The sequence below is a fragment of the Haplochromis burtoni genome, unplaced genomic scaffold, assembly GCF_018398535.1.
Source record: "Haplochromis burtoni strain Fernald_Lab_line unplaced genomic scaffold, NCSU_Asbu1 Contig_143, whole genome shotgun sequence".
Taxonomy (NCBI): Eukaryota; Metazoa; Chordata; class Actinopteri; order Cichliformes; family Cichlidae; genus Haplochromis; species Haplochromis burtoni.
Genome location: NW_024582504.1, coordinates 189,537 through 210,738, shown reverse-complemented (window position 1 = coordinate 210,738; position 21,202 = coordinate 189,537). Strand labels below are relative to the sequence as shown.

The 21,202-nt window shown below is 40.9% G+C and overlaps 3 protein-coding genes across 4 annotated transcripts; 1 reads left to right on the top strand and 2 right to left on the bottom strand.

Annotated features, from left to right (window-relative positions):
* Positions 1–1,071: 1,071 nt before the first annotated feature.
* drap1 (DR1-associated protein 1 (negative cofactor 2 alpha)) lies at positions 1,072–7,721 on the bottom strand. The gene is made up of 7 exons (XM_005931588.3): positions 7,587–7,721; positions 6,919–6,991; positions 6,610–6,703; positions 5,334–5,459; positions 4,370–4,460; positions 4,183–4,271; positions 1,072–1,536 (listed from the first exon to the last, which is right to left on the bottom strand). Exons 1-7 carry the CDS (start codon positions 7,626–7,628, stop codon positions 1,344–1,346), a joined length of 708 nt encoding a protein of 235 aa, XP_005931650.1. The 5' UTR covers positions 7,629–7,721; the 3' UTR covers positions 1,072–1,343.
* On the bottom strand, positions 7,621–20,997 carry rela (v-rel avian reticuloendotheliosis viral oncogene homolog A). 2 transcript variants are annotated; one of them, XM_005931592.3, is made up of 11 exons: positions 20,814–20,997; positions 19,007–19,042; positions 18,700–18,833; positions 17,756–17,901; positions 16,659–16,750; positions 16,178–16,312; positions 15,503–15,607; positions 12,412–12,627; positions 12,247–12,327; positions 12,057–12,140; positions 7,621–11,731 (listed from the first exon to the last, which is right to left on the bottom strand). In XM_005931592.3, the coding sequence occupies exons 1-11, from the start codon at positions 20,818–20,820 to the stop codon at positions 10,932–10,934; spliced, it is 1,836 nt and encodes a 611-aa protein (XP_005931654.1). In that variant the 5' UTR covers positions 20,821–20,997; the 3' UTR covers positions 7,621–10,931. The 2 variants fall into 2 exon arrangements, with proteins under 2 accessions (XP_005931654.1, XP_014192043.1); XM_014336557.2 differs by having other exon boundaries at positions 7,621–11,728.
* On the top strand, positions 8,750–9,651 carry cunh11orf68 (chromosome unknown C11orf68 homolog). The gene has a single exon (XM_005931591.3). It carries the CDS (start codon positions 8,750–8,752, stop codon positions 9,491–9,493), a length of 744 nt encoding a protein of 247 aa, XP_005931653.1. The 3' UTR covers positions 9,494–9,651.
* Positions 20,998–21,202: the final 205 nt, after the last annotated feature.

Sequence of the window (21,202 nt, the reverse complement as noted above, 5' to 3'; positions counted from 1 at the left end):
AGCTCTCAATTCCAATGCAGAAATCAAACCAATACAAGGACCATTTTAATTGAAATATGAACTTTATTTTACATACAAAATAAAAAGAATGTTAAAAGTTTACAATACAGTGCCAACTGTCTGTTTGCAACCATTTCATACGGAGACTGACACATAAACGGGTGCCCCAACTCTGCTTCCAATCAACACATTTAAAAGAATCTAAAAAGGGGAGGAAAACAGTCAGGATAAAGGAGCAAGTTACTCAAAATTGGAGGAGAGGCCAGAACAGAAATGAGAGGACAATAGAAGGGGCGAAAAAAGCTTTTAAAAACAAACATATGGTCCAAGAGTCACAGTATACTTCAGATGGGCAATTTAAGAGTATTAAATGGTCGAGTAAAGTAATAATAATAATAATAACAAGATCCAATTGCCAAAGTAACAGACCTCTGCCAGGGTCATGAACAACAAATAATTAACTCATTAACCTGCTGATATGATTGACTTCAGAGCTGTGAAGGTATACAGTTCTCTTGATAAAAACGTGACTTAAAAATAGAAACTCATTGGGGGGGGGGGGAGAGAAAAAAAAAAGAGGTGTAGCTAGCTAATGTATAGTAAAAAATACACCTGCTTCCTTATTTATGTTACAGCCGGACAATTGGGCTGCGAGTTGTGACAAAGCCGGGAAGTAGAGCTCAGAGCTTAAAAGCTGTATATCACAGCCGATCTATAACATAGTCATAACACTTCAGCAGCGAGACACCAACCTTCCCGATGATCATCTTCCAAATACCGTGCTGTTGCCTTGAAAGAAAGCTTCAACAACTACTATGTACGGATTCTTTCAGCCAACCTGAGGATCTGAGTGACGACGACTGATATGTTCAGGTCTACAACAGGAAACTGAGGGGAAAAAAAAGTTCCCAAAAGAAAAGAGAAAGAAAAGAAAAAGCTGCGAGGCCCAAGCTTGTTGTGCCTGCAAAAACGGTGACGACCACCATTTTTCTAGTCAAAAATCGAGCGACTGACTTGTTAAAAAAGATCCTCGTTGGATTCTTCTCTACAATAAAATAAAAGTTTCTTTGTAAAAAAAAAAAAAAAGAAGAAGAAGAAAAAGAAAATTAAAACACATAATGTACAGGCTTTGTGTCTCTCGCGGTGGTGGTGGCTCTTATAGCTGGCCGCCAAGGGCGTTTTGGTCAGCAGGCTGCAATGAAGAGTCTCTCTCTCCTCTGCTTACAGCAGCTGCCAGAAAAACAACTTAAGAATTTGAAAAATAACATTGACTGTGTGTGTGTGTGTGTCTGTGTGTGTTAGAAGAGAATGAGAGAGTGTGTGAGCGGAGTGCTGAGAACGAGCTAAGAGTCATAGTCTTCGTCGTCGTCATCGTCGTCCCCGTTCTTGTGCGGTGCAGGGACTGTGGGAGGTGGTGCCATGCTCATCATGGAGGCGTGTGGGGCAAAGGCCACGGTGCCCGGAGGTTGCGTTGGAGCCATGTTGCCCATTGGGACCATGTTGGCCATGTGCATATACTGAGGGGGGGTGTTGGAGCTGTGGGGGCACAGGAACAGGTGTTAACCTCTGAGGAGTCGTGTGCATTTTATGCACAAACTACCTTTTAAATTGAAACATTATTAGTCAAATTAACTGTGCACTAAAAAAAAAATAATGGACTATTTTAGAGTTAAGTATCCAAAATGAATCTTGATATTTACAGGGAACTCCAGGTACAACTTATTCAACTTGGGGCCAGCAAAGGTTTGTCTATCGATTCTAGTAGGAAAACAGCGCCCTCTTCCTGTTTTTGGCATAATTTCAGCCACTAGATTTCTCTCTCTTAACAGGCTACAGTAATAGTCATATATAAATATGCCTTTATGTGCTCTTAATGTGAGGCAATATAACTTTTTGAGAGAAAAAAACTTTGCTTGTCTGGAGATTTTCTTACAAATGAAAAGTAAAAATGGCAGCACCTTCATGGGAGGCACAACGAAAACAGAGAGCAGCAGCTGAAAGATTATGCAAAGTAAATTGAGCGTTTATTTCTTAAGAGATCAGACAGCTTTGAACTCGATTTGCCGCTGATGTAATTACTGACCAATTAGTGCTTCTTCAGACAAGTCTTAAAATGCCATCCCAGTCAAGTGAAGAACCTAGCCTGGTGCCAGACGGAGCTCTCTGAGTATTTTGAGAAGCTGCTGATCTACTGGGCTTTTCCTGCACAATTCTCTCCGAGTTTACACAGAACAGTCCAAAATTAGAAGCTGTCCAGTTTGCAGGCAGTTCACTGGACGAAAATGTCTTGTCCAGAGGATAATGGGCAGACTGCTTTGAGCTGATAAGAAGCAACAAGAGCTCAAATAACCACTCGTTATTTGAGCGGACATCTCTGAATGCACAACACATCGAACCGTGAAGCAGATGGGCTCCAGCAGAAGACCACACCAGGTGCTGTCAGCTAGAAAGAGGAAACTGAGGCTACACTTCACACAGCCTCAACAAAATTGTACAATACAAATGGAAAAACGTTGCCCAGTCTGATCAGTCTGGATTTCTGCTGTGATATTTGGATGGCAGAGTTAGAATTTGGTGTAAACATGAAAGCATCCTGCCTTGGATCAGAAGTTCGTTCTGGTGCCATTGTTGTATGGGTGCATGGGTATTATATTGGTACACTTTATGCTCCTTAGTACCAACTGAGCGTCATTACTAGAGTATTGTCACTAAGCATGTCCATCCCTTTATGGTCACAGCGTACCCATTTCTGATGGCTGCTTCCAGCAGAACAACGCAGCATGTCACAAAGCTCAAATCATCTCAAACTGGATTCTTGAACATGACAATGAGTCCAGTGTACTCAAATGGCCTCTACAGTCACCGCCAGTGGATGTGGGGGAATGGAAGATCACAGATATAGAGCCAAATCTGCAAAGTCGGTATCAGTCTTTGATGTCAGTTTGGACTAAAATCTTAAGAATGCTTCCAGCATTTTGATGAATCTATGCCACAAAGCATTTAGACTGATCTGAAGGAAAAACGGGGCCCGACCCAGTCATTTATACCTAACAAACTGGCATGTGAGTGTAGAGTTGTATATGAGGGGAGGTCACATTGGGTTTCGAATATTATTATATCTGCTTGTAACAGTGCAATAATGGAATACAGCAATAGAAAACACTTTGAACTGCAGACATCTCAGACTCCACAAGCCTCTTAATTTTATTCTGTGCTGGCAAATTTGACCAAATTAATAAAGACTGAAATAAAACACATTTCCTACATTCTTGGTTACTTTTTCAAGTATGCTATATGGTTATTTACTGTTTTTATTACCATTTTCAATATCATAATCTCCGTTCTCAAGTAAACTCAGCATCACAAAGAGCGATTTGCTCTTCAAGCTCTGTAATCAGCAGACTGCAGAACAGTGTAACCCTAACTGCACCGAGTGAATGGTTGAAGCACAAGTCTCGTGATTTGGCTAGTGGGAAAAGCCTCATACACGTCAGGTCCCTGCTAATCATTTCCCAAATTCATATCGATGGAATTTTTGAATTGTTGTTCCATGTTTAGACGAGTCTTCTGTTTTTATCAGTTGATATAAGAATCAAGTTAAAGTGCTAATTCTGCCAGCTGTGATGTCTCACAGCACGTGTGTAGATAAATTGCTGAAAGTGTGCTAGTACAGAATAAATGGGGACAGTAGTGTGAAGAGGTTTGAATACTCAGAATACTGAAAACCAGAGATGTGCTGTATAAATGCCAGTCCACACCACTCCATGTTGTTCCAAAGCAGAGCTCACTCAGGGTGCCACACCCAACTTGTTTAGTTTATTCTGTAATGTGTAGGTATGTAAACATGTTTATGTTGGACTAAATGTGCCTAAGTAACTACTTGCATCTTTTGCTGTATTGCTTTGCCCTCTTGTGGGCATCATGTAGTGTTTGAATGGCTCAAATGTGTGTGGGTTGTTTATAATGATTCAGCAGTTCTCATGAATTCTATGCCATTTTCTAGGCGTCTATCTCCTTTGTCATATGCTGTAAATCACTTCACATCTTGGTATCAGAGAGTCTGTTTTGCAGAGGGAAGAGCAGTGCAAGAGCTTAAAAAAAAACACGCCCTCCCTCTCTCCGAGTCTGCAGTCTGGGAGGATATTTCCAGACACACCGTCTCATGTGGATCTGGACACAAACCTGTGGAACCTGGATGGAGCCTGCAGATGTGTGCTAGACTGAGAGCCGTCCTCGTCGTCCCCGTCTGTCTCGCTGTCTTCACTGTCGTCCTGTTTCCATCACAAGGAAGACAACAGTGAGTCGTCTCCCCTCATACAGACAAACACAGTAGACAGGTTCAGGCCTCTACATGCAAATCATCTCACACCTCCTGCTCCGACTCTGTTCCAGATAACTTCTTGTCCTTGCCTTTGGCGCCAGCACCTCCGTTTTTGCGACCAGACCCTGGTTTTCGACCTCTGAGGAAGAAAAAAGATAACCGTGTAAGGAAATGTGATAACAGGTCCTACTTTAAAGTTTCAAAAGAATGTTTACGAGACAACACATGAAACAGAACGTACACTTGGGCTACTGTGGACGAGGGAACCAGAAATCAATTGTTTAACTTAGTGCACAAAAATGTTTTAAATGAAAAACATAGTAGCTAATGTGGCTTTTTTTAAAGCAGAAATTCTCTCCTCGCAACTTTAAGATAACTCCAGAGTAGAACAGTGTGACGCATACTGCTGGTGGAAATTACTCTGAGGCACTTGCTGACACCAAATGTCTAAACATTACAAGTTTTACGACCACTTTGAATTGAATATGAATCCAATCAGCCGCAGTCTGCAGAGAAAAGAAACGTCTAATTCCCCGCCAAGCTCTCTGCTACAAATTAGCTGCGGTGCCGGCGTCTGATCTGACAGTCAATACTGCATTTTCTTGTCTACAATTCCTCAATAATTAATTTTCGCTCTGGCCAGTTCTTTCATTTTCTTCTGATAATCTAGAATCACAAAACTAAAGGAACACGGGAGTACGGTAACACTGCAAGGATTATAGACCAATTTATAGCAGTGCTCATTTCCAGAAGAAGAAAAGATAACGTACACAGATTCTGTCTGTTCGTGGAGCGAATCCTTTTTAGTTTAAACCGATGTGCGTGTGTGCACTTATCAGAGCTGACTGAATTACAAACTGCTTAATGAAATAAGTCCAAATTATCTGCAGCTGGATTGGCTGCCTCATATCACCCTGGAGTGTTTTCATCGTGCATGTGAAATACTCCTTCCATTTCAAAGCATCATGACTCTTTCTCTACGTGTTTGGGTGTCTGTGTGAGCGAATGTTACCTCCGTGGGACTTTCTCTCCTCCCCCCTCGGTGTGGTTCTCTTCCCCCTCTCCCTGCATGTCTGGCACCGCCGCAACCAGGTCTTTTAAAAAATCAAACTGCTGCTCCAGCTCAATGCACTGCTTTCTGTGAATAAATATGAACAGTTTTCTCCTCAGCCTTACTTGCCAAGTGAAATATAAGCTCGTATCAAAAAGACAGCAAGCTTAATGGTAGTACATACTCATTTTAGCAACACATGCAGTCTGAGTCACAGGGAAAAATTGTTTTGGCGGGCTGTCTTACTCAGGCCAGAAATACTTTCAGATACAAGGGATTCAGCAATGTACTGCAAATGTGCTCCACAGAACTATCAGGCTCCCACCACACACAGTAAATCATGCTGTGTAACAGGATGCCATTTTTTTGTAAAGACGGCTCATAATGATTTTCCTTATTTATTTATCTTTTTGCAATGTGTAGGGTTAGTCCTTGTCAGTTCATCAAATGCTTTCCCACCTCACCATCTTACCTGAAAAAACATTCCAGGTGGAGGATACACATCCTAAATAGAAATCGTGGAAAATTTCAGGTTCCGGCTGTCATTAGCTTTCTCAAAAATATTTCAAAGGATGATGGCAGGGCTGTTTTTAGACATTTTCCAACATCATTTTTGAGGGGCTACTTTAAAATGACATTATCTACTTTAAAGTGTTTTAGGCACATTTTTCTTAGGAAGATGAGAAAGAAAACCATCACAATCATTACTTAAAAAGTCAATTTGGATTTAGTACATGTTGTCATGTAAAAATAAAATTATGCTAGGGAATTATTCAAAAACACTCCTATTTTCAACATTTCACTGAGGATTATTTTTTGAGTAAACTAATGACTGAAGTCCTGAAATTTTGCACAATTCCCATTTTGTGAAATTTGATTAAATGAGATGAAAGAACTGTTAAATGTACTGTTAAAACCAATCAGAAGAAAACTGACTTAAAAGAAGTATATTGTGTATATTACGAATAGTCGTTATTTTTAAATGTGAATCAAGCAAAGCTACTTTAGTAAAGTCCAAGAATGAAATTATCGAGCTGGAAGTTCATCACGAGTCCACTTTAAAAATAAACAAAATAAAGGCCTGACAGCATTTCAGCTACACTCATTAAAAACAAATACAATTCTATATAATATATCAGTGATCTGAACAGCAGATGGCTTTGCCTTCCTAAGACGTTCATCTCCAACACAGTGCAACACAGACAGGGCTCTGAATGAAGACAAACACAGAACTTACAGATGTGCCGTTGTCATTGTCTTTGCATTCCTAGATTGGGTGACTTGACAAGCCTTTGTAAGCAAGGACTCCAAAAAAAGCTCCAGTGCTCTTGCTGATATCTTGGATAAGGGAAGTACAGTGAAGCAGTGGTGTGTTTGTACTTTAAAATCATCAAACTATCAAACATGCAATAATAGACAACTTGACACAACAACACAACAGACTGAGGAAGCATTTTTCTCTAATTATTAAACAGTCTTTTACAATTTATAATTCAAGACAGAACTTGCACTCTTGCACAGTGACGACTGCAGGCAGGAAGGATACATATAATAACAGGCACTGCTGCAGCCACTTTGCCTATTTCTTCATCTGTCTGCATAATCTTCTTAATCCTTGCCTGAAATGAGAAAAGGTCGATTTTTATGCATGTGTCTACAGCAACGCTTCAAATTTTCATTTTCTTAAAAAACAACAACAAACATTTTCAGTGAAAACGCGCTGAAATTCGGGGACAACCTAGTAAAGAGTTTGCAGTACAGCACATCGAATAACGTGAGGTCCCCACAAAGTAACTGCAATCATTACTATTACACTACTCACGTAGTGTGAGGATTGTAGATACAGTATCCAGCTTATTACAATAAAGAATGGATTTATTCACATTTATTTACGTGCCGTTTAGCCTAGCTTGAGATGCTAAAAACAACGTCAATTAGTAGACCAACTTAAATAGCACGCCTGCTATGTGTGTACACCACCAACTAATGACATACAGGGGATGTTTGGTCACTAATTTCATGACATCAACTACTTTTCACTAAGGCACGTGCTTTGTATACTAAATGGTTTGGGAGTGTTAGATGGCTTGTATGCTCTCTAAGCAACAAAAGAGGCCGAATTCCACTTAAGCTAGTTACAGAACTTAGCTTTCCATGTTACACTTTGCTAACGTTAGCTTGCTTTGACACCGGCTCAGCACAGTTTAAACTTACCGGAGGAAATCTGGCGTTGTATTTCTTCTTTTTGCTGGGCATAATTAAATTACCTGGGTGGCTAAACTAAAATAAAATACAATATATGCTATATTCGTATTCTATTTCATACAGAAATTCACCTCCACCGCGCGCACACCAGATAGTGGTGGCTATCCGGCTAACTAGTTAGCACATCGTCTTCGTCACTCGTTCCTCGGTGCGGTCAGTTTGTTTCCGCAGGGTCTCCGTGCCGACAGGTTGGAGCGCTTGTCGTTCCGCAAATGCAAAGAAAAGAAATACTTTTATTTAACCATAGTAATGGGACATGTTTATTTTTAAAGCTTAACAAAATACAAATGTGGGAAACTTACATATTTGACTTGTACACATACCGAGGAACATGCAAGTTTTTTAAAAGTCGCTGAATCTAGTACAGCATAACTTATGTTTAAAATTATGTTATAGCAAAACGTAAAAAATATATATTTATATCATATATTTATATTGTTACATACGGTCGAATTTGTGGACGAGGTACGTAATTTAATTGATGTATAAATAATTAGTTAAACTGCCAGCCACCTGAATGGGTTTTGGCTCTTAGATACAGAGGAGCTGGTGCGCTTATGCGGAAGATCAACACTGAACAACAAACTTCGACATCTACGGCTAGAGTAAGCCTTTATGTTCAAAGTTTAACATCTGCGTGCGATTATTTACGTTTTGAATGGGAAAACTGTGAATGTTAAAGCGTCAGTTGTATTCAACAGCTGGCTAGAAATGGCTAGCCAGGACGAGTGTGTACATTTATAAAGACGACTAGCTTGTCGGCTAGCTACAACAATGCTAAAGCAGTCAGAAAGCTGTTCTGCGTGTTCTTTGACATGTCAGCTGTAGGCGGTACGCTGGGGTCGATAGCAACTTTCGTGTGAAACTGAATCAGTGGTAGAGATACGCTAACTTTCGCTGTTGTAGCAGGCTAGCTAGTAGCATTCATAAGCAATTCAGTTGTCCACTTCTGTCGAAGTTTGGCAGGGTTGTAAGCTAATAAATAACAGCGAAAGGGTTGTAAGCTAACACAGAGGCTAAACCAGTGGTTTTTTTATACAAATAATAACTGCATTCTTCAACTCAACAGGCAGGCTTCAGAACTTGTTTACTCCTGTAACTGCTATACCATTATGGAGGAAGAAGAGAGCCCTGTTGATGGCGAGATGAGGACCCCCTTTGCTGCAGAGACCTATGCTGCTGAAGCCATGGCTGCAGACATGGACCCCTGGATTGTTTTTGACTCTAGAAGAACTCCCAGATCCGAGTTTGATGGCTGGTTGGAGAGTAACAGGCCCTCCCAAGTGTCCAGATTTGGAGACGAGGAGGGTGGCGTCAGCCCTGTGGGGTGGATCGCTGTGGTGGGCCCAAACCACTGCCCCAGTGGTGCGGATGTCACAGGACTCCAGGAGAGTTGGGAGAAACTTTTGGCGAGTTCCCGGCCCGTCACCTTCCAGACAGTGAGGGAGCTGGCCCTGAACCATAAAGTACTCTCAGGCAAGTGGCTTATGCACTTGGACACTGGTTTCAAGTTGGACCACGCTTGGGAATGTGTGGCAAGAGCAGCCCTAGATGGCAAGATCTCACTCGTTAAAGTCAGCCCATTTGACCGCAAGGCAGAGGGCAAGCAGGTCATTTGTGCCTATAACCAGAACTTCACTGATGAGAATGAGGTCATGAGGCTGGATTCGGTCATTCGTGCCACAGGGGTCAAATGCCCTCTCTCGTACAAGCCAGATGTGTATACATACCTGGGAATCTATCGGAACAACCGCTGGAATGTTTGCCCCACCATATACGAGAGCAAGTTCGACCTGGAGTGTGTGCCCAGGCGTTCCCACGTCATCAACAAAGTTACCAATCTTGAGGTAACATAAGCCACTCAGACCAAGAGAGGAGTTTTGCTGTAACAGTATGTGAAGAGGTGTGTGATGATTCCAGGAAATGGGTTGGACAGTACAGTCCTCTGACTGCAACTATTTAGAACATCATTGGTTGAACTCCGATCACAAATTCATCCTTTTTTTTTTTTTTTTTCTAGAAAAAAAAAAAATCCAAAACACTAAATTAGTCTCTTCTTTTTGTGTTGTAAAATTTTCTGAATGACCTGAAACACTTTCAGATTTTTTTATTTTGTATTGAAAATATTGTATAAAAGAATAGTAGTACTAACAAGATTCTAACAGGCTCGAGTGCCGGGAAGAAGACTAACATCCTTGATTTGTATGCACATTTTCAGAAGATCCACTGAAGTACTCCTTGTTGCCATTTTACATTTGTCTCTTGCGTTCGCCTTTTTTCACCCCTTTGTACTGTATAACAGTTACAGAGTTGCAAAGTAAAATACTCTTTTAAAAATCGTCTTTATATGTTGTGGTATTTATTGCCAAAACAGTGTTTTGTATGTTGACAAAGTCTCATTCCAAAAAAAAAAAAAGCACAATTATACTACGATCCACTTTCATAATACACGTAAAAACATAATTACATTTCAGTAAAGCACCTTACTGCAGAGTATAGCAAGTCTGAAACAGCTGAGTTAAAATGCAACCATTACTGATAAAATAAGTGTAGAAAAACTGATTACAGAGCAGTGGAAACTATTACCACAAAAAGCACAATCTCTAGTATAAGCACATATATAGTAATGTTGCTTGTTTGATAAATGTACACCTTCATTTTGTTTCCAAGACATTCAGATAGTTTGTGTTAACCTTCAGAAAACAATGGTGCAATCCAAAGAGATAATTTCTTTTTAAAAACGGACATAATCTGTGTAGACTTACCTCTAGATCTGATTGCATATATATGAACCCTTTTGTATAAAGACAAAAAAAGAGACAAAAGCTGCACATTTTTGTGGCCACAGCTACCAAAATTGTTCAAATGACAGTACAAAAACATGCTTAACATGTTCCAAAAAGAATCACCACACCGGATACCTTTATCAAAGTACCCATGCTGTCTGTCTTCGTAAAACATTCGCTGGAGAATCTGTCTCCACCATCAATATGTTGACAGTGACCTAAACGTTTAGTCACAGATGCTGGACATGGGTTTCACAGGGCATGAAATCTGATCACCTACATTATGGGTTTTGTAATTTATCAGACAAACTATATGACTGGGCAAGGCGTCAGACTGAATACCATAAAGTCATTGCTGGTATTTTAAGAAGTGTGTCCACAGTGAGCAGTGCTGCTACATTCGGTCTCCTCTGCCTACTTCCTTTTTTGCCTTACAATAATAAAGAAGTTTTAGTCCTGATGGCCACAGGGGAAGATACAATTGGTCTTTGGAAAAATGAAAGAAACTTTAAGTCGGGTGTCCTGACACAAACCCAGCTTGGCTTCCACTGTTAAAAATGGAAATAAGACGGTCCTCATCAGCAGACATCAACTCATCGAAGTCTTCGAGCATTTGGTTGTTATTGGGTCTGCTGTCTGTCATGATTTCGTTCTGGAGCAGATGCACAATGCTGTTGGGGTAATTCATCCAAGTGCTTCCTGGGTTGCTGGCAGGGTCAGAAGTGTTCTGAGATGCTGCACTAGTCTGGGCAGCGGTAGAGGAGCCCGAAGGGCCAGTCGGCTGACATGAAGGATGATTTACGATTTGGGGGTTCAGAAGATCCTCCAAGTCATCCATGTTGAGGCTGTCCAGGTTGACTGGGACCTGGCCTTCAGTGAAGCTAGGGAAATCTGGGATATCGTCATCAACAAGTGGTGGCTCTCCCCGGAACTGAGTGCTCTGGAGGGCGAAGGAGTTGCTTGTCTGTGAAGAGGCCAAGTTTACTTGAGAAGCTGAGGGCTCCTGCTGGGTGATAGTCGAGGAAATGTTCGGGAAGAATTCATGAAGATCTGACAGGTTGACCGTTGAGTAGTCCTGATTGGAAGTGGAAGTGATGGTAGAGGTGGCCGGTGATGGGTTCATTGAAAAGCTAGACACTGGGTTTGCTTTTGGTTGGGAGCCCAGGGCTGTCATCTTCCACTGGTTGGTAGGAGCTGCTGACATGTTGGAGGCTTCTACCTTTGTCTGCTCAGAAAATAGCTGGCCTGGTTGGAAGGGGTATTGGGGATGTGATTTTGCCCCAGTGGGACCAGTGGGCACCACAGCTGCTGCAAACACAAGCAAGTGATTTGAGAACTCACTGCAGAAAATCCTTATCACATATTTCACATACACAAAGTTCACCGCTAATGACTCAACTGCTTTAAGACAGGAAGACGAGGAGATTGAAACTAACACCAATCTAAATTACTGTTTTATTATTTAGAGTATTACTTATTATAAGCGGACATTAACTATCATCAAATTACATTTGCCAGAAATGACAATTTTTGAATGAATCCATTTGTTAGTTGGTGTAAAAGACATCAGGAAGTAAAGTAAAATGTCTTCAAATGAGTTCAAATAAGGAAGGAACATCTGCAACAGACTCACCAGCTTGTGGGTTCAGTAATTGAGGCTTGGCTGTCAGCTTTCTCCTTGATGGGTTTAGGTGCTGTCTATCTTGTGGAGTGGTCACTGAAATGTCAGAAGACGTCTTTATAATACCGTGCTTAACAACAGTGTAACCATTATCCAATTATACTATGCTCAGCTGACAGAAAAAACAATCTTATTAACCTACCACTAGATAGCAAGGGCCCTAGCTTCAGGTTCTGGAACATATCTCCTGTCCGCTTTCTCTTCTCACTCAGCCTGTATTCATCTGCCAGGGTGGAAATGATAAAGAAGTTAAATTTGAGAAAAGTTGCACATATTCAGCACATTTTCTGCATATAATATATTTTACCTGGATCTGACGGCAGGTACTGGAAGTCCATTGGCTCGCTGACTTCTCGGTCAGAGGGCCGCCGGAGTTGCATCTTGACTCTCACTGGCTCAGTGAGGTTAGTGTCACGGTAGGGCGGAGTGCGAAACACAATGGCCACCTGCCTGTGGACATCAGCTTGGGAGAAAGTGCCCTTCCCCTCCCAAGAGTCTTGGAAGAAACGCACCTCGATGTCCTCTGCAGGGAAACAGAAAATGGCAAATGTAACAACATACTGCAGCTGGTGAAGAACTCAAAAAGAATAATCAGATAATCGGGCACTAACTCGCCGGCTTCGGTGCAAAAGCAGCTCTGATGTTTTTGATTAACAGAGAAAAGACCCCGGGGGTGTTACATCACATTTGCTGCTACGCAACACTCAAGTCTAACAACAACTCAGAAGGCTCGCAGCCAGCTTCAGTTGTTAAACTTCAACCAAAAGGGTTTAATGTTCAAAGCAGATATGTGACAGCGCCGCTCGTTGTGAAAGTAGCTGTGTGACAGGCTCCCAGAGACAGCAGGACCGAGAGATGAACTAGTACAAAATTCAGCCTTCTCACAATCTTTTTTCGCAATGATGCAATTTGTATCCAGTTTAAGATGTATCAAATGATACTCAGGGGAGCACCCACATCCAAATTACAAAGCATATATGTGTGCCATGATCAAACAGCAGCAGATAAGTGAGGGAAGAAAAAAAAAGGCTTTTATAATGAGCATAAAGTGATCACTTTAAAAGAAACTTGTACAGAAATGAAAAGAACTGGAAAAGAATGAGAAGAAGAAGAAAGCTTTAACTCAGCACAAAAACAGATTAGGTGACTGCTTTGCATTGTGTTACACACAGCAGCTTCCACGAGATGCAATGAAATCCCACACGTGGAACAAAGGCACAGTCTGAACCCAGAGGTTTCTGAAGTGCATACGTGATGCTTCAGTCAACATTTTTTTTTAAATTTCCATCATCACCTACAGCAGTTTCCTAGCAGCTAACATTAGCACTCCCTTGGAGTCATCTTTGTGTCCACCTAAATCAAGTCCTTGTCACTACTTTTCTCTCATTGCTGCTGAGACCTGCTGCCTGCTGAAAACAACCTCAGTGAGTTCAAAGTTTGCAGACAGGAAAAACCAACACACAATAAAATAATTCCTCTGATCATTTTTGGAGACTGTATTCTAGTGGGGAGGTAGAGCATACAGCCCGATCCGGCGGGGCGGTGTGGGAAGCCAGATCGAGCGCCCCCTTCCGGCTCTCCTCTCTGCACTCTCCTATCTTGTCTCTTTTGTCTTACTTCTCTCTATCACCTTTTCTATCCCTTTGAAGAAGAATCCAAGGTCCACTACTGATAATGTGTCCCAAATCTTAATATGATAATTTAGATCAGATCTCTAATCCCCCCAAAAATGTCAGATTAGCTTGGGTAAAAGACCGAAAGTTTCTGGGCTGCCTTTCCTCATAACAGCCATCCCTCAAGCTTCTCGCCATTTAACGCAATGCACTACAACATCTAGTCCTTTTACTGAATTAGCAAGTTACACCTTTCCCATTTAAGACAGTCATTTGATGAATTATTAAAGTGTAACTGTAGTGTATTATAGTGCAATATCATGATTAATGTGGCTTTAAAGTCTATTAATGGGAAGCAGTGACTAGCAAATGATCTGAGATATAGCACTGCATGCTATATTACAATATTAAATCAATAAATAAATAACATAACAACAGCTGGTCGAGTTGCTGGTGTTACTTTCATTATGAGAAAAGTGCTTCATCAATTGACTTTCAAGACCGAGCCGTTATTTATCTTTCCTTGTCTACAGTTGGCCCAGACAAATTTCAGTTTTCCATATCTGTCTGACATTAGCCAACATTAATTAGCAGTCAGTGTGCAGTCATTCAAGAATATTCTCATTGACTGTACAATGGGCAGTGTTGTTGACTGCGCTGTCTAACATCTATACGCTTAATGTTCACTACATGTTTGCTTAGAATATCTAAGTCACAGCATGCCAAAGAAGACATAGGAGTAACACACATGGTCAAAGAGACTAGTAAATCTTTTTATTACAGGTGACCTGTATTATAATGTTCAAACAATTTCTGTGTTTATTGCTTGAGGCTTCGAGTATAGACATATCAGTATTGGCATATTTGACCTACGTATGTTCATTAAGTGGCAGCTTTGTTGGCTCTGGCATCAGCTAGCAGCCTATTCTGTATCTGAACAACAACAAAAATGATATCACTGTGTAAACTCACTGCTCTGGACAAACACAATCGTGTTATTCCTTAGTTGTTTCTCTGAAGTGGAATCTGTCAGATAATTTGGCAACAGGAAAGGCAGTGGTAGAAGTAAAACTTCCAGATAAAAAAAGCCTTTTTAAAAACCATTTTAGGGGAATGAGGGTAAAGCTGATTTAGTTCATCTGGAAAACACAGATTTTTTCAGTGTGACCAGTCGAGAAGTTTTGTTAAGAAATACAGAACATTTTATTTGAATAAGAGATCCTGAGGTTGACTCTAAGAAGACACAGTCTTGCTCTACTTAAGGTTGGCTAACCACGTATGTCCAGTAAAAAAGTGGACTTGCTGTAACTTAAAGGGGAAATGAGCACTGAAAGCCTCAGTATGTCTCTCTAACACGTGTTTGTAAGTTGCATTATGATATAGGACGGGTCAGTTTAGTGTGTAATGCCAGGTAGTCTGCATTTTCTTTTTAACTTTTTTAATATATCCATTACATGCATAATTAGCACATCTGCTGTTTTGAAGATGGAAACTAAGCCATGACAGCTGCTGTAAAAAATGGAAACCCAGTCACCTCATATAGTATATTTTATTAAGTGAGTCACTCTTCTATTTTGAGACCACTTGCTTCTAACTTCTTCTCTTCTCACACAATCTTCTGTGGGTGTAAAGGACTTACACCGTTTCCGCTCTACGTGTATTGCAAGTTTTACATCTGCTCACTCAGTCCTGAGTTCTATTTATGGATTATTCAGTCTGAAAGTGTAGGTTTAGTTGTGCTGTGTGCCGCTGTGCTCTTTCGGTATCTGTACAGTAACACTGTACCTTTTTGCACTTTGTCACACAGCAGAAAGATTTCATCCCCTCCTTTGCAGCTTCCAGAGTTGCGGTTGACTCTGCAGATCTTTAGCTCTGCTGTGTTTGGAGCCCCTGCAAGACAGAACAAAAGCCTTTATGTGCCCATGAACACGATAGTAGTGCAACACTTGAATATCACACAAATGCTAAACGCACAGTGAGGCCCGCTCTGGCTGGCACTTCGATACTTGGGTGGCTAACGTCTCCGTTTTATTTGGCTTACTTTGTCTACTTCTTTTGTTTGTTTGTTTTTTGAAACACAGACAATTGACATTTTTCGAAAGTGAAATTAAACTTTTTCAGCTGTTTGGAGAAACACAGATGTATGTGTTTGATCCACAAGTGAGTCTGTGGTGATGTCTATTTCTTGTAAATACCTTCAAACTGAGAGGAAACATTAATTTGCAAAGAGGAACAGAGAATCACTGAGGGCATGGAAGGCTGCAGGACATTTGGAAGTTTTATAGTCGTGATTATACGTGTGAACGTGCTGGTACAGAGAGCTCAGACTGATACTCGTCTCTACAATGGTACAGTACTTACTATAAGCACCTCTTACCTTATATTAACATATAAGAAATATCTATATCAGCTGATTTGGTGCATATGCATTTCTGTTCACGTGTGCTGTGTTCAACTCACTGTTGTCATAGATGGGCTGTGATACCACAGACTCCAGAGGATAGAGCTCCCCTGTAGAGAGAGTGATGGAGGCCTGGAAGCAAAGCCGGACTGAATTTAGGTCAAACTCTTCCTCCCACACCTTAGCCTCAGGAACTGCATCCAAGAAAGAGAAGGAAAAGGGCGTGGTACGCAACGCACAATAAAACACTCAAGCAAACCACTGCATCCTGTCGTACTACTTTTCAGCACACAGCCACCACCCGCTATCGTCTCAGTAACAAACATGAAGTAGAATTTGCTTAGTGTTGTTGATAACAGTTGACCATACAGAAGTTAACGCATAGCTGTTGTATGTGAAGAAGTCAGTAATCCAAATTAAGCACATGATTACAATTATCCTCCAAAATGATGTTATCATATCCTTTAAGGACAAAGGTAGTTAACATAAACAATCACTAAAATCTGTGGTGGAGACTCATCTCTAACTATGGCCACTTACTGTTAAAGGGGTTGTTGTTTGTCTGCAGTCTACAAGTGATGGCCTCATTTACATCCTTCTTCTTCACACATTGTATACCCAGGTTCTGAAAACTGAAAGGACAAAAAACAAAACAACTTTTTAGACATCTAGCAACACAGTTCATGCAATCATCTTTTGACCCAGTTTACTTTTTCGGTTAACGAACTAGTAGACATTGCACTGCTACTTCCTGAAGTATTTGCTGTTCTTGACTTCTACCCCATATCTACCCTTATTCTGGCTGCACTAATGACTGTGTTTGAACTGCTTGTGTCCAGTACCTGCATTATACCTGCCTTATAACCTAACCTAATTATTATTATTTCTTTTTTATTATTATTATTGTTGTTGTTAGTCACAGTCAAATATAGTTTAACAATTAAAAGCTTGTTAGCATACAGATTTTTTATGTACTTTTCTGGGTTATTTAACATGATGTTTTATTAATTTAGACTCCAGGGAGACTAGAATTAGAAATAACAGTGTAACGGTTTCCCTTTTATAACTCATGTGGTGATCTAGAGCAATGATCAGGATATAAACTGTTCAGTGTGAAAAATAATTGCCCAACATAAGCACGTGCAGTTGCTCATGTTGAATCACAGTGCACACATCTGTCTGCAGTACAAGCTGATTTGTTTGACTTTTGTCACTGTTTCAATGAAGACAGAAAAAAACTGTCATGTCTTGCCAGGTATATGGGTTCAGTAGGTTTCAACATATCTTATCAGTCAGTATTTCCACTTCAGAACCAAATTGGGAATGATTTGGGGTTTTTTTCCAACTTGTGGAAATTTTGTTCTGGTTGTAATACAGAGGAAATGTTAACTCTTTTGTGCTAAAAAAAAGTATTCTGTTAAATTTTTGCTCATCTAGACACCAAGCAAGGTGACAGTACACACGTCATTTTCCAGAACCGATCAAGGGCTAATCTAGGTCAGTCACTGCAAAACTCCACTTTGCATTAGCCTGAAACTGTAGTTTTCCTCGAGACACCGTAGCGCTCTGTATTGCTTCTTTTCCTTTAGGTTTCTCTGAAGTGTCTAATTTTATCTTTACATACAAACTAGTCCCACCTGTGTATCCGTCTCTCCTGCAGGTCAGCCTCATAGTAGCCGTGTTTGCAGTCTTTTCCAACCAGCTCATGAGGATGAGGCTTGTAGGGTGAGTTCTTTGTCACCAATGAGATGCGAACACGCAGGGGGCCGCTGTAGTTGTGCACCTGTCCATAAAAAAACAGAGTTTTACTGATAGAAGGTTCAGCCATAAGGGCACTTGCATTGTCTGCAGCTAAAACAAACTCACTGCATGCAACTTGCAGAGAAGAATTACAGGTTCTGATACACAAACGTTCGTCTGATGACTTACTGGTGGTGCTGTTCACTTTAGGGTCTATGACTAAGTTGTTTGCAATGCTTCACCCCTTTAATTCAAGTTAACGAACTGGACATCTCAACTATGTTTATAGTACTGATGCCTTCTAGGACATTTTTAATATAAGTTATCTGCACTAACTGCCTGTCAGACAGGTCCATTCTTCAGTTTGGGTTTATGACTTTGTACTAACAGATGTACCTTGCAAACCAAGCTTGTTAGCGTTAGCTGATAACATCCATTCTTTCATAGTCCAGAATTAATTTTGCGGATATTGTAGGAAAAATGTATTCTTCTGGAAATTACGTTTTCAATTGAAATGATCAACACAAATATATATATGATATTATATAATGTATAATATAATATTGGATTTCTTTCTTGCATCATCCATCACGCATACACAGTCTGTGTTCCTAACATTCAACAGGAAAAACAGATGTTTCAGCTGGAGAAAGCCTTTTTTCAGCACTGACCTTCTCCACCATAAATGTACAGTTGACGTACATGAGTCACTGTGGAAACAGTTGCTATGGTTGCATGCACCCGTTTTACCTAAATCTTCACCAATGTGTATATTATCTGTAATGTAAATGATATTTAATGAATCGTCGCTAAAAGGCATCAGTAAGTTGTGCCAACTCACCTTGATTGCTGGGTGCGTCTTAGTGGTGTCATTGCTTTTTTCTCCGGGAATGCTGCCAGCAGACCGTCCCTCACACTTGTACCTAAATCTCATCCCCCTTTGCTTTGGCTGCTCGATAATCTCTATGTAGGGAGCTGTTGAGGAAAGCAAAGGCATTGTGTCATTGTGAAATACTGCTTTACTTGTGTCAGTGTGTCAACACAGACAGCCTCATCGATCGTCACTACACCCGAGGGTAGAAATGTTTACTCATGAAATCACTGCAGAGAACATCAGTAATTCTTTTTAAAAAGGAAAGTGCGCTTACCCTGGTTGAGCGGGGTAAGGCTCCATCCATATCCAGCTGTGGTGAACAGAAACAAGAAAGGAATTTAACCAACTTATTGAGGAAAAACTGCAGGTTTTCCATCTACGACTTCCACGAGGAAGCACGCAGTGGTGGTGGAGATGACAAAAATAACAGAAAACAGATTTGTTGCATATTTGAGGTTTAGTCAGAGTTTGTCATTTGTGGTGAGGTCAGGGTGGAATTCTACAGGAGAGTGCAGCGTCCAACGGGGTCGAAGGACGCCGAGATACATGGGCCTCCCAGCTAAATATAATCTCTGGTTGTCATAAACCACTTGCCTGCAAAGCTACCGAGAAGGAGACGAAGTGCAGAAAAAGGCAAACAATGACAGGCAGGGCTTTTAATGTTGGTGTCAGGTTACCAGCTTTGGTGCTGGAAGCCTTTAGTGCAGGGTGCACTCCAGTTTCAGGCAGTAAGTAAGGTGTAACACTGGGTGAGTCGATCAAAGCTCCACCCATCAGCAGGCAGGAAAGGTTCAGCTCAAAAGCTTGAGTAGAGTCCTTTCCATGCTGTAACATGTTTGCTTTCTAGCCTTAGCTCAAAGACATTATTCTTGCTTTTTCTGATCATACCTAAAATGCCAGAATAATACTGAATGAAGAGGCTGTGTAAAGCCCCAAAGTGAAGACTAAAAATAACAAACAAACAAACAAAAGTTGTTGTTTGTTAAAACAAAAGGATGACACGAGTCTGTAATGATTGCATTTTGACCACTTATGTGAAAGACAGTCTTTTCTATTTACTGAGTCTGGATGATGTGAAAGTGAAAGCACATACCCACAATGACCGAAAGATCATTAATGACTGAATTAAGAGCATCACAGCTGAGGCCTTCGATACTGTTGCTAGAATCACTTTCATTTTTGCTGACCGAACAAAGGGACATACTTTTATGATGCTCAGTCAGATGTTGGCTGTTTGTCGTGCCAATATCGACAACCAAGACAGAGATAAGTGACACTTATCAACAAACATAATCTATTTTAAGCTTTATAACATTTGCATAAAGTGTGGCTGCACTCTAAACATAGGAAGTCAACAGAACTCCATTATAAAATCTCGTTTGTTTATGGTTTAGCCTAAAGGCAAAGGTATATATGGAATAAAATAGAAACGGGGGCGGCTGTGAAATCTTCACAGTATCTGCATACACGTGTTCTCCTGAACACAGAGCTTATTACCACAATTTCCTATCGGAACCGTTTTTGTCAATTAAAGCCGGAGTGGGCGGTTGCTAAACGCGTCGACCAATTAAATACGACTTTTTTTTTTTTATTGAAAAGAACGTTATACGGTGTTTTTAACCAGGCCGAATTTAAAATACACTATTCACTGTTACTGACAAGCTTTTGAGAGCGTGATTCACAAAGAATATTTCCACTTACAAACAGAAAAACATTAAATGGCGAGAGTTCTGAACGAAGTTTCAGTGGCTAGAAGGAAATCTCTCAAGTGGACAAACCCCACAGGCCTCTAGGCAGCGCGAGACTTGTTTGGTTCGCTCCGCTCGTGCCAGTTGAGTTGTCCACAAGCTGAGAAATTCATTCAGTTAAACATCAAGTTTCTCTCAAGTATTTCACATGTATGCGATAAACCAAAGTTAAGTCAAACTTCTGTCTGTACGTTAGCTTACTATCCGGGAACAGACTCCTCCTGTTGGCGCAAAACCCAATGATAGCGGGGCTTTCCCTTGTGCGCAAAACAACTCCCTGTACAGTTTCGCCTCCCGTGTCTGAGATGAGTAAATAAAAGCAGCTCCACTTACGGTCCATGGCTGTGTCCAAGTCCAGCTCACGCTCCTCGATATCCCCCGCTGTTTCTCAATAATTTGTATCTTATTTTAAGCCAAATAAGAGCAGGAAACACGGCACTACAGACTCCACGAAGTTCTTGACAGAGCCGCTCTGTCGCCTCCTTCGCTCCACCTACGTCTGTGTACGAGAGTGTACAGTTAGTAAAGCCGCAGACATAGTTACGTTCGTGCTCACGGGTTTTCCGGTAAGGAACAGCTATTTGGGAAGCGATGTGCTGCAACTTTGTTGTGCAACACGCCTCTCGCCAAGTTGCAGCAACTGCACAGTACGTGCTTTATTCTCTTCATTGTTTGATTTTTTTATTTGATTTGATTTTTACTGATTAGCATTCAAATATCTC